The sequence below is a fragment of the Patella vulgata genome, chromosome 5, assembly GCF_932274485.2.
Source record: "Patella vulgata chromosome 5, xgPatVulg1.2, whole genome shotgun sequence".
Classification (NCBI taxonomy): Eukaryota; Metazoa; Mollusca; class Gastropoda; family Patellidae; genus Patella; species Patella vulgata.
Genome location: NC_065883.2, coordinates 71,753,894 through 71,767,408, shown reverse-complemented (window position 1 = coordinate 71,767,408; position 13,515 = coordinate 71,753,894). Strand labels below are relative to the sequence as shown.

The window sequence follows — 13,515 nt, the reverse complement described above, 5'->3', positions numbered from 1 at the left end:
TGTGAGAGAAACAGATATTCCTGTTTTAACCAAGAAAGTCATTTCTATAATGAAAATTCAAACTACTCACTTGTTGTTGCAGTATTATTTTTCTGTTGTTCGACTTGACCCTGTAGGGCTCGTAATTTCTTTAACTTCATTTCTTGAGCCTCTACCTTGTCACGGAGTCTACGGAGTCGATCGTGTTCCGTCGAAATTTGTTGGTGTTTGTATTCCTGTTGTTTCAGATATTTCAAACGTTGTTCCTTAGCAACCAATACCTGTTGTTGGCTTTCTATCTGCTGCTGTTGTTTGGCGGCCATTTCTTGCAGCTCATTTAGTGTAAGGTCCATACCACCCGGCAACTAAAAAAAAGATAAAAGTTTGAATATTAAATAAAAAGTTTAAAGAATCCATAATATTTTAAAGCAAATATTATTCAATTTCTCAGTTTCTATGGAGTACAAATACTATTTATTACTGAGTGAATTTTCAACAAAGATTATCTAATCTTTATTTAGCAATAAAGAAGCCTAGTTGAAATGAAATGAGGTTTAACGTTCTACTGTTTTGCTTCGACAAGGCAAATGAAGATTTGTATATGCCATACAGTGTGCTATGAGGTAATTTTTGCCTGGACAGCGGGGCACTATGACCTACTCTTATATCAAATTCCAAATGCCAAGGGATCTTTCAGTTGCACGCCAATGTGTACACGGAACCTCGTTTTTTGTCCCATCCGAATGACTAGACAGCTATCCCTGTCAGGCCTCTCCGTCCTGCACCACTGACAAGGGGAAATCACGTCAGAAAATCCTGATGAACTTTCTCGACCAATGCAGGGATCGAATAATCGAAATGTTTCTCAGTAACAAACAGTAATCATATTCCATAGAATCCTGTCCTGCGTATTTCCAATTCAATTATTAAATACAATTAAAAAACTTTCTGAAATAAAAGGACATTTGTATAAAATATATTTGTATAAGCTGGACCCTTTTTTAATTTATAGTCAAGTATCATACAGGTAAAATCATCTAGTAATTAAAACGAAAAATAGCCAATTTCATTTTGAAATATTCTAACCAACATCAAAATTCCACATTGACAATTATCAAATCCAATTGAATTTCAAAATATTCTAACCAAAATCCAATTTGATTTCAAAATATTCTTACAAAATCCAAATTGATTTCAAAATATTCTAACCAAAATACAAATTCCTCATTGACAATTATCAAATTCAAAATCAAACATAATTCCCAATAAATAAAAAACTTACACATTTCATTCTAATGCCAGAAATACCACAAATATCAAACTGACAAGAGATTATAAATATAGGAAATGGTGGCTTAATTCACAGCCAGTAACTTGTCATAAAATGGATATTATAAATATCAATATAATCCTGTTTAAATCGTCTAACAGGACACTGAAACTATTTTTACCATGAGAATGTTTACAACTTGTCATAAAATTGATATTAATAAATAATATGTACATTTATACAGCGTACAGTTCCATGCATTCTCAATATAAAACCTGTTTAAATGGTCTAACAGGACAGTGAGATTATTTTTACCATAAGAATGTGAAGTTACAGTGTTTATAAAGTTTGATGTTGGCTTGTATAAAATGATGACACAAGCTGTGTCTGCTATCACAACATGTTGTCATAGCTTTTTATTAATCTGTGTCATGATATGATTGAATGACATTGACTGACACCCTTTTGATTAAGGTCTGCAGATTAAAGGCACCCAACCAATCAAATCTACAGTAAAATCTTTATAACCCTTAATTAATCATCAATTCATTTAATGGCATCCTTCCAATCAAGACTTTTAAAACATATTATATATTTAAACTATGTATGATAAACATCAATCGATTCCCCAGTTGTACGTGACAAGGAGTAGGGTCACCTGTCCAACCTTGTGGGTTTTCTCTGGGTCCTCCGGTTTACTCCCACAGCTAAAGACCCCTATGCGCAATTGAATTATTGAAATAAGATTGAACCATATGTTAGTCCCAAAAGGACCTAATTTGTGTCGAGTGGACGTTAAACCCCATTTCTCTCTCTCTCTTCTAAATGTAGCCTATATAAATCAGTAATGGTTAATTGAACTAAAACACATAAGAGGATTCTGATTATCCGTGATCGCGATCGTGTAATAGTGTAGGTGACATCACTGATGATGTAATGATTATAATCCAATCATATTTATAGTCTATATTTATCTGATCACCGTATTATCTACGTGCTTATCAAACTATTATATAACAATATTACATAAAACACCTGATAGCCATGGGCTATAGTCATCGACCTTTAAACTCAGATTCTTAACCTAAAAACATTTCATTTTGGTCAAAATTTACAAACCTCCAATTCAGAAAGAGATAGAGAGAGAAATGGGGTTTAACGTCCCCTCGACCCAAACTAGGTCCTTTTGGGACTAACATATGGTTCAATCTTATTTCAATAATTCGCTTAGGCGTAGGGGTCTTTAGCAGTGGGAGGAAACCGGAGGACACAGAGGAAACCCATGAGGTTGGACAGGCGACCCTACTCTTTGTCATGTACAACTGGGAATCGAAACCAAACCAGTTGACTCAATGGCAGACCTTATGATAACCATTCGACCATCCAACTTCATTTAAAAAGTTCGTCAACTGAACTTCAACCTCATTTATTGAAAAAATGTGTACATGTTAATGGAGTTTCTCTCTCTCTCTCTCTCTCTCTCTCTCTCTCTCTCTCTCTCTAAAAATATATATTTTCTACATTTTGTTCATAGTTCAGTCACCTTTATCCTTGGACAAATATTTAATATGAGATTATATAACAAACACTGAGTGTAAAGTCTGGTCCTGAAGTTAATCTGGTTGATGTAAACATGTCCAATTTAAATAGGTTTAAAATTTTTATCAATGTATTACATAAAATGCAGAAAAAATCTACAGGTTTTTTTTTGATTTTAATAATAACAATGAAGCTAGCCTTGAGTTTTAAATTTTACTTTCTTATATAAGTAAACTTATAGTATAAAAAACACACGACTTCACTCAATTACAGACCTTCCGATCTAACGAGCACACATTAATCCATTCGGCCACCCAAACCCCAAAGTTAAAACATCGATACAGAGAAAAACAGCAGTAAAACATTGCAGAAGACAATAAAATAGTATGGAAAATACAATATTGACATTTCTAATACCCATAACGCCTTTCTTCCGTTCTTCCACCGTGACTTGCCAAAATATTTTAAAGACAAATATCGTACACCAATTGAACACAGAAGTGCAAACAGTAAACTTCAACAATTTAACGCATGTTACTGCCTATACGGGTCATGATGTCATGACAAACTGACTAGTGCCAGGATACCAGGAAGGGATATAGAGGGAAGTAGACGGACCAGCACCAGAGAAGAACACGGAGGGGGAGAGAAGTGAATTTGGAAATTAAACTTTATTAACTTACGGCATATTGACATATTACACCAGTGCTGTAGTGTAATACTATTGTAATTCTTAGCAAAACCCCAGTACTTGAAGCCTATAATGCTATTGGAATCCATAGTACACTCACATTTTAGCAAAGCTTGAGTTTTTGCACCCAAGTAGGCCTACAACAGGAATTCTTATAATTAGCACACCGCCAATACTTGCAACCCAACACCTTCTGGAAACCATGATATTGTAGACCCACACCGTAACAAAGCCTCTGTACTTGTACCCTATCTACTAGTGGAATTCATGATATACATTCAAGTACCTAAATTGACAGTAACGAAATGAAATGGGGTTTAACATCCTACTGTTCCGCTCCGAACTGGGTTAATAAAGACAGGCATATGTCATACAGTGTGCTATGAGAGAAATTTTGCCTGGACAGTGGCACTACGGCCTACTCTTATATCAAATTCCAACTGTCAAGGGATCTTTTTACGTTCACGCCAATGTGTACATGGGACCTCGGTTTTTCGTCCCATTCGAATGCCGATACATTGTCCCTTGCCAGGCTCTCTGTTCTGCACTACTAACAATGGGGAACCATGCCGAAAAATCCTGATAAACTTTCTCGGCCAAAGCAGGGATCGAAGACGTGACCTCCAGGTTAGCGAGCCACTGTCCTACCCACTGAGCCACCATGGCTCCCATTGACTGTAACACTGTAGGAACAGGCCCATAACTAGTCCCCCCCCCCAATAGATATACATTGTCCGTCAAATTCACCACACCCCTGAGAACACTTCCCGCGCTACCTCTGAGCTAGTTACGACCCTCTGTAGAAATTCATAGTACACCCACATTTCAGTAACACCCCCGTAATTTCAACAGATATCAAAGTTTACTTACTAAATACACCAACTTGGCATGAACCACGAAATATCCATCTTCCGTATTCATTGTTTTAATTATCAAATGACTCATCTGACACAATTAATAACAAAACTTCACAAGGTCAAAAAAATAAAAAACACCACAAATCGTCACACATGTTAATTAATCTAAAACTGCTAATAAATTAAACTGCATACAGCCATGAGTCATTTAACCTTTGTGAATTTGAATAAATTTTTTTTAAGTAAAACAATTGCATATGTCCACAGTTTTAACAAGTTTTCACTTTGTTAAACTTTCCAGAAACACCGAATATTGTATGAAACATATTCTTTTAAACATGTCGTTACAGTTCACAAGTTGGCGAAAAATGTAACATTTTGGACTGAAGTACTCGTAAAACTGAACTCTAACATTAAGTAATAAGATTTAAATAGTTCACTACGGAAACTAACTTAAGTAACGTGGTTAAGATACTCGTAAAAAGTTCAGAGATAATTCTCGAGAATGACCATCAAGCACAAACCAAATGTTAACCCCATTTATCAGATGCTTAAAAAGTTGGACAGTACGTGCTTGTAGCTCAGTTTACACGATTAAAAGAGAAAATTCATATCTAAAATAATTAATCATTTTTTAATTCCAATAGTACAGTTTGTTTTTCACCACTAATATTTAAATTATTTGAACTATGAGTCAGAACTTGTAAAAACTCTCAATTTTCGACAAAAAATCACATCAGGTTATAACTATTTTTTTAATTCCATTAGTAAGCACAATTTAAAAGTTTGTTTTTTCCACCAATAATATTTGAACTATTGAAACCATGAGTCACAATTTGTAAATGAAATGGGGATTTAACGTCCTGCTGTTCTGCTCTGACCGGGCTAATGAAATGAAATGAAATGGGGTTTAACGTCCTACTGTTCTGCTCCTATACTGGGCTAATGAACACGGGCATAGTCCATACAGTGTGCTATGAGGGAAATTTTGCCCGGGCAGCGGCACTATCGCCTACTCTTATATCGAATTCCAACTGCCAGGGGATCTTTTATGTGCATTCCAATATATACACGGGACCTCGGTTTTTCGTATCATCCGAAGGACTAGACAGCTGTCCTTGTCAGGCCCTCCGTCCTGCATCACTGACAAGGAGGGACCACGCCGGAAAATCTGGATGAACTTTCTCGGCCAATGCAGGGATCGAACACCTGACCTCCAGGCTAGCAAGCCAGCGTCTTACCCACTTAGCCACATGGTCCCCCCGGGCTAATGAAGATGGGCACACGCCATACAGTGTACTATGAGGGAAATTGTATATCCATGCCCAGTCTTCCTTAGCTTGGATGGAGCAGAAAATTAGGATGTTAAACTCCATTTTATTCCATTATAAATTCTCAGTAAATTCTAAAAAAAAAACTTAAATATATTAAATATAATTAAAGAGCGTAACCAACAATACGTTAAAAAGCATTATAATAATGAGCTAAATAAGACCGTCAGAAATAACATTCCATTTAACTTAAAGGGACAATAAAACTCTTGCTGGCTTGACAGCTCCAGAAAATGTGTTGGTGTCCTACCTGTTGTGTAAATTATCCATTAAATCCTATTTTACTTGTCCAGAGGGTTCAAAAATATTTTTAAATCCAAGTCACATTTGAAAAGCTTTACGTCAGGCTTTTCAAATCATTTAGTTGAATTTTTCCAATTTTTTAAATTAGGTGTGTTAAGATGAAATTTGTATCATCAATTAATTGGAATATTGTAAAATAGTACAATTTGTTGACCAGAATAAAGATTGGGACATATTATTCAGTTACAACATGAGTGGTATTGAGCCTTTAAGATATTGCAACAAATTCCTGCTTACAACTATCCAAATATAACTTTTGAGGCAAATACTACCTCCAAAAATACTATCCGTATTTAATTTTTGAGTTAAATCTACAATAAAATTTTTTTTTAAGAAAACTTACGTTTATTGAATATAAACTAACAATTAAGACTTATATTCTTGTAGTAAAACAATCAACACGTTGTTTTCATTCCACACAGTTCAATATAAACTCAATTCATTGTCGCAATACAGGTAATAAATCCCCTACCTGTAAGCTAACACACCTTATTTTGTTATGAACAATACCTATCTGTATACCCTACCTTACATTCCAACAGGTAATATAGATTACAATTACATACCTAGATCTCCTTTACTATAAGTCACAAAAAATGGATCTTAAAAAATACGGAATTTGTTCACTTCGCAGACATAATTACATTTTTTATTTTTTCTACAAGTCACTCACCCATCCCCTTTTGCTATTACAGGTAATCACAAAAACAAATCTTAAGAAATATCAAATTTGTTCAGTTCCCCGACATTTTGTTTTTTCTACAAGTCACTACAAATGGATTTTAAAAACATCCCCGTTGACAAATTCACCAATTTTATACATAATTGTTCATTCAAATTTAAATTTTTATATGAGCATAAAATGTAGTAATATATTTATATCTTAAAAACTTTCCAATTTGCTCAGTCATATAAATTACACTTATGTTTGCTCATATGCATATATATTATTTTTATCTTAAAGAATGCACATCATCTTGTTCATTCTGGTTTCGAATCCCCGGTTGTACGTGACAAGGAGTAGGGTTGCCTGTCCAATCTCGTGGGTTTTCTCTGGGTCATTCGATTTCTTCCCACTGCTAAAGACCCCTACACGCAAGCGAATTATTGAAATAAAATTAAACCACATGTTAGTCCCGAAATGACCTAGTTTGTGTCAAGTGGACGTTAAACCCCATTTCTCTCTCTCTCTCTCTAACTTGTTCATTCCTGTTTAGTTATAAATTGAATTTAATTTTGTTGCTGGTTAAATAAATCCATATCCAGATTATACAGTTGTTCCTGATTTTATCCCAGTTTAAAACAATATGACTGATCTTCTAGACATAGAATATTAAGAACTATTCCTTACTTTGAGATACTTATTAACAATACTATCCTCGCTGTGACTTAAATATATTTATCCCAGTTTAAAACAATATGACTGATCTTCTAGAAGAACTTTACTATGTTCCGTAGTTTGAGTTACTTATTAACAATACTATCCTCACTGTGACCTAAAATACATTTATCCCAGACTGAATTACCTTTAGATACTATCCTCATTCCTCACTGTGACTTCAAATACATTTATCCCAGTTCAAAACAATATGATAGATCTTCTTGACACAAACATATTACACAGTGTATAAGATCTTCTTTTACACACCTTTTTTTATTTATTTACTACGAACATATTCCTACCCTAAATTCTCCCCTTATCTCTATACTTGATACTGTATGGCCTCCAATACTTCACCCAGTACGACCTGTATTAAAGATTACCAGCTAAAGACAATGGCATCTAAGATATATGTTTATTGAAGGTAGGTAAATACTGTTATTTATCAGATAAACAGGCCGTATGAGTGGACAACACTACATTCCATTCCACATAACTCTATTAGTTTATCTATGTCATAGAAAGATATTTGTTTCAGTCTTTCAATCAATATTTTTCTTAAAGGGACATTACTACAAAACTTTAAAGATCTAAATTCCTTGAGCAATATTTAGTGCCAAGATATATGTCAGAGAGAGAGAGAGAGTGAGAGAGAGAGAGAGAGAGAGCGAGAGAGGTTTAACTTCCACTGGACACAATTTAGGTCATTTTGGGACTAACACATAGTTCAATTTTATTTTCATAATTCGCTTACTTGTAGGGATCTTTATCAGTGGGAGGAAACCAGAGAAAAACCATGTGGTGAGAGCGAGAGAGAGAGAGAGAGAGAGAGAGAGATAATGGGGTTTAACTTCCACTCGAAAGTGCAAGCATTAAATGACTCAACAACCCAATACTTTGTTCATTATGGGATAACTTGTAAAACGAATGATTCCCATACAAAATGAAGGGTCTACCATTATAATTGAATGATCTGATAAATTTTATCATTATATTCCAGTATAAAATCAAAGGTGTATTATATTTCTCCGTAGAGAGCGTTCTTGTCCTATGATTTTTTGGGGGGCAATGCAATATGTTTGAAGTTTTGAACTAGAATAAAAATTCTGATACATTCAGAAAATACATGTATTTATCCCTTTAAATGAAATGAAATGAAATGAAATGGGGATTAACGTTCTAATGTTCTGCTCCGACTGGTTTTGTCCCTTTAAATATTGTGGCCTACCTTGAAAAAATATGTAAACAAGGAATATTAGAGACCTTTTCAGCTCTTCTGTCGTCTGCTGAGCTATTTTCTGCTGTGTTCAGTTATTTTTGCCGTCTGCCCAGGTAGTAAATAGAAATAACGAGGAGTAAGAACAACATTAGAATGTGTTTAACGTACATCCATGTGTTCTGGTAGAAAATAACAACTAGCCAATTCAAAGTTTATGACAAGCAACCAACTTTAACACCTGTCCTAACAAATATTCATTATAAACTATTTTCAAGATTTGGATTCATTTTGGGAAATAACTTGCCTTAAATTAAATTATTTTTCAGTAATGAAAAATCACTGTCAATCATTCAGACTTCGGAAAATTTATAAAGAAATAAAAACATGATATGTAATCCCAAAAAACTCATTAGGAAGAAAATAGTTTGACTCCAATAACAACCATATTAAAACCTTTTCAGAAAATTTTGAGAGAGAGAGAGAGAGAGAGAGAGAGAGAGAGAAAAGAGAGAGAGAGTGTGTGTCAATAATTCACTTGCATGTAGGGATCTTTAACAATGGAAGGAAACAAGGTTTGACAGGCGACCCTACTCCTTGTCACGTACAAGCAGGGAATCAAAACAATGCCACTTGACTCAATGACAGACCTTATGATCCAACGTACACACATTAACCATTCAGTCACGAAACCCCCCAATTTTCAAAGAAATAAAAGAGAGAGAGAAATGAGGGTTTAACATCCACTCAACACAAACTAACACATGGGACTAACACATGGTTCCAATTTATTTCAATAATTGGCTTGCATGTAGGGGTGTTTAACAGGAGGAGGAAACCGGAGGACCCGGAGAAAACCCACAATTTTGGCAAAGAAATAAGAACTCTGTTTTCCCTGACATGCAACCCCCCAAAAACTCATTATAGAATAAATTAGTGTGATTTATGGTACATTAGAAGTAGAAGTTATCTTTAGAATTACCTACTTTCTATCTAGTATTATCATTATAGCTCCGTTAAATATCAATATTATCAGACTTCAATATCCTACTACTTACATTTATATAGACAAATTACCCATTTATATACATATTTCACATTTTATACTCATAAATAAATCACAAACAACCTGTTTTTTCATGTCATAAAACAACAAAGATATAAATCAAAATTTCGTTACCAGTTTACTATATCAGGGAAAGTTGAATAGTTTTGTATCAGTTCCTTAAAGCTCCCAACCTTGTGGGTTTTCTCCGGGTCCTCTGGTTTCCTCCCACTGCTAAAGACCCCTACACGCCATCAAATTATCGAAATAAAATTAAACCATATGTTAGTCCCGAAATGACCTAGTTTGTGTCGAGTGGAGGTTAAAGCCTCTCCATATCGGGTAAAGTTGAATAGTTTTGTATCAGTGGTTAAAGCCTCTTTCTCTCTCAAGTACAGGATCAAATTTTTTGATGGGCCTCTTTGTTCTAAATTGAATCCAAGCTGAAGATATTTCAGGTTTGTTTTCTTACAGTGTTTGTATAGCATTTTACAGAATATATCAAATTTTCCATGGTTCAATACAAGCTAAACGTACTTAAATTGATCATTCATAAACAGGCATTATGCAGGAGCTAAATCTGTCTATTGCAGGTCTTTCTTTATGCCCTCAAAGGCCTCAATCCCTTAAAAAACGCTCAGAAATATTTGCATTCTTCTCAACACTTGTACCCCTTTATAATAACTTTATTCTTCTTTTAATCAGATTCAAAATTTTAAAAATATTGTAGCGACTGTATTCAGTTTTTAAACAACCTATTCACCGTAAACAAAATTGAGATATTCAAGTTATGCGCGGATGACCTCTGAGGTCAAAACGTAAACATAAATTGTGTACTACATGTAAACAAGATTAGTATCAACAATAGTCGTATCATATTGTACTAGTTATAATATACAGGTCGAACAGGTTTAATACTCTATCGATGGGTCATTCACCATGATGATTATTCATATTTTTAATAAAAGCTTCAGTAATCATGACATGACATGTCGATATATTCGTCAAATATTTAGAAGAGATAGATTTTCCTGTAACCACAGTATTTAGGGTTAAGGGGTTAAGGCAACCCTTTTATTGTGTGAAATAGCTTTATTTAATGTCCGCTTCCACCAAAGTCTTTTTTTATTCGGACAATGTGTATAATAAACAAGTACAAGGAGACCTTGGTTGCTTCAATGAGCTAGGTTTAATATGTTATTTATATTTCATGAGAACAACTTAAGTGGGTAAGATGCTGACTTCCTAGCCTGGATCCTTGCATTGGCTGAGAAAGTTCATCGGGACTTTCCGATGTGGTTTCCCCTTGTCAGTGGTACAGGACGGAGCTACTGACAAGGAAAGTTGTCTAGTTGTTCGGATGGGGCAAAAACCTGAGGTCCCATACATTGGTGTGCATGTAAAATATCCCTTGGCAGTTGGAATTTGATATAAAAGTAGGTCATAATGCCACTGCCCAAGCAAAATTTCCCTCATAGCACACAGTATGGCGTATGTTCGTCTTTATTAGCCAAGTCGGAGCAGAACAGTAGGACGTTAAACCTCATTTCATTTCATGAATTTTAAATTATCAAGTAGGAAAAAATATTATAAAATATTCACCCTTGGCTACAAAAACGTTGTTCACATAATTTACTATCTATTATTCACATTGAATAGAAATAAGGGTATTTTCAAAAGTGAGTCATAATTCCTAAGGATCACAAGTTTTCTTGTCCTTATATTAATTTAAATTTGAATGAATCATTTTTAATCTATCTTTGGTATATCAGCATCATCGTAAATATATGTAGACAAATTCCTTAAATAGATTTAACTAATAAAAGGTATGCTCGACTGAATCTTACCCAACCAAAACGTTTCACTTTTAATTTAAATCTTTTCAATTTACCTGTGTAATAAAAGATGTCAAACATCAGAGAAAACACCAATTTATTTTCTGATTCATAATTAAAATTATTTTCTACGGTAAAATAATTTTGTTTACGTTTAAAAATAATCATTATTCGAACAGCCTTACAAAAAGTGACATGCTTGGCTATTTGTTCATTATGTTGTTGAACTCAATCAAAGTTTTAAAATGAAATATGACTTTAATTTTATACTTAGTTGTATATATTATGTTACATACTTTTGTATATTTTTAAAATCATATTTCATCTTTCTAGTCATTAAAAATAATAAATAACATTGTACACCATCTGTTGATTTGTTTGTTATTTTTGGTGCTGGGGAAATTGTATAATTAGTTTAGTGTCAGAAATACAAATATAGTTTTCAATGGTTAGCTGTATATATTAATATTCTGTTAAATATAATTTTGTATATTTCTATATTCATATATCATCTTCCTATAGTCATTAATAAATGACATCGTACATAATCCGTTTTTTTTCAATCTGTTCTTTTGTTTGTTCTTTTTGGTTCTGGCGATATGCATCTTCAATAGAAGGCTTGATCTCACTTAAACTACGTACATCTTATCAAGGCATTCACGTAATAACCCTGCATATGTCGGCACTAATTTCGATTGGGAACTGACCCAGCATGGGAGCCTATCAGATTCCTCGATCATCGCGAATACCAAGTCTCGCGCTTTCAAGCTAAAATGTCTACCTGCAAATGTCGAGTTGCAAAGTTCAAGATTTGTTCAATGTCAAGATTTCCGTGAAGGTCGCTATGTCACAACCTGTGATTGGACGCTACTGTTCACGTGTCTGTAGATAACGTAGCTATAAGTTTGAGAATTGTGTAGTAATCTAGCAACGTCCAGATGTTGTAAAACTCACTGTCGTTGCTTCAGGAACATGGGGGATGTGGTATTATTAGTATAGAATGCATGGGCGTGGATTTAGGGGGTGACGGGGGGGAGGGTCCCCCCTTAGAATCGGAAGGAGGGGACGAATAGGTCTCTGTCCCCCCCATGAATATGATCGCCAGGACAGATTTTCATGTTTATATCCACATGAATGTCCCGTTATAAAGGCTATCTAACCACTGCCTTGGGTTTTGCCACAGTTACTGATCTTCACGATATCTTCCTCCTTAATTGTAGGTAGTCAATTTTACCATATCGTCATCATATTACCCCTAGTTACAGCTTTCATTGAAATAACACTGGTAAACTGTTCGTAATTATTATTTTGGTTTAGTAATGAAAGGTTCCACGGTTCGTCTGTCCCCCTCAAAAGTTATGACAAATCCACGCCCTTGATAGAATGGAAAACACAAATATTCATTTTGAACATAAATCTTGTTAGTATTGTCAATAAATAAGAAAAAATGTCTACAAATTATATTTCCTGTAACATGGGATATTATAATGTCAGTTTAATGTATGAACATGTTCTACTGTCATGTCGTCACTAATAATAGCATGTAGCATGCTGTCACTGTCACTCACCTTCATGACATTTATGTATTATATAGTCAACTCCAAAATATACTGATGATGCAGGCAGAGAGAGAGGTCAACATCCACTCAGCATAAAATAGGTCATTTAGGAACTAGAGAGAGAGAGAGAGAGAGAGAGAGAGAGATGGGGTGTAACGTTGTCCACTCGACACAAACTAGGTCATTTTGGGACTAACATATCGTTCAATTTTATTTCAATAATTCGCTCGCACATAGGAGTCTTTTAGCAGTGGGAGGAAACCAGAGGACCCAGAGAAAACCGACGAGGTTGGACAGGCAACCCTACTTCTGTTTGCTCGTTTCAAGACTTGATGTGTCATTTTAGCATTATAGAACCCCTTGCAAACTACAATATTGTGAAGGTTTAATCTCTATAAGGTATATCAGTCCAAAAATGGTTCAATTTCGTTCAGTATTTATAAAGATATGTAGAATTGGAATTTCATCGATCAATGCTGCTTGAGCGAAATGAGACAACTCCATCTTTT

At 34.6% G+C, this 13,515-nt stretch overlaps 1 protein-coding gene across 6 annotated transcripts in view; it reads right to left on the bottom strand.

Annotated features, from left to right (window-relative positions):
* Window positions 1-13,515, bottom strand: part of LOC126821917 (apoptosis-stimulating of p53 protein 1) — a 126,755-nt gene that overhangs the window by 9,107 nt on the left and 104,133 nt on the right. For 5 of the 6 annotated variants that reach the window (XM_050550536.2, XM_050550537.2, XM_050550543.2 and 2 more), the window contains one exon: window positions 71-344. In XM_050550536.2, the coding sequence (XP_050406493.1) occupies window positions 71-344 (274 nt within the window). Of the gene's footprint in view, window positions 1-70; window positions 345-4,349; window positions 4,483-13,515 lie in introns of those variants that run through there. The other variant, XM_050550541.2, reaches the window with a different exon arrangement.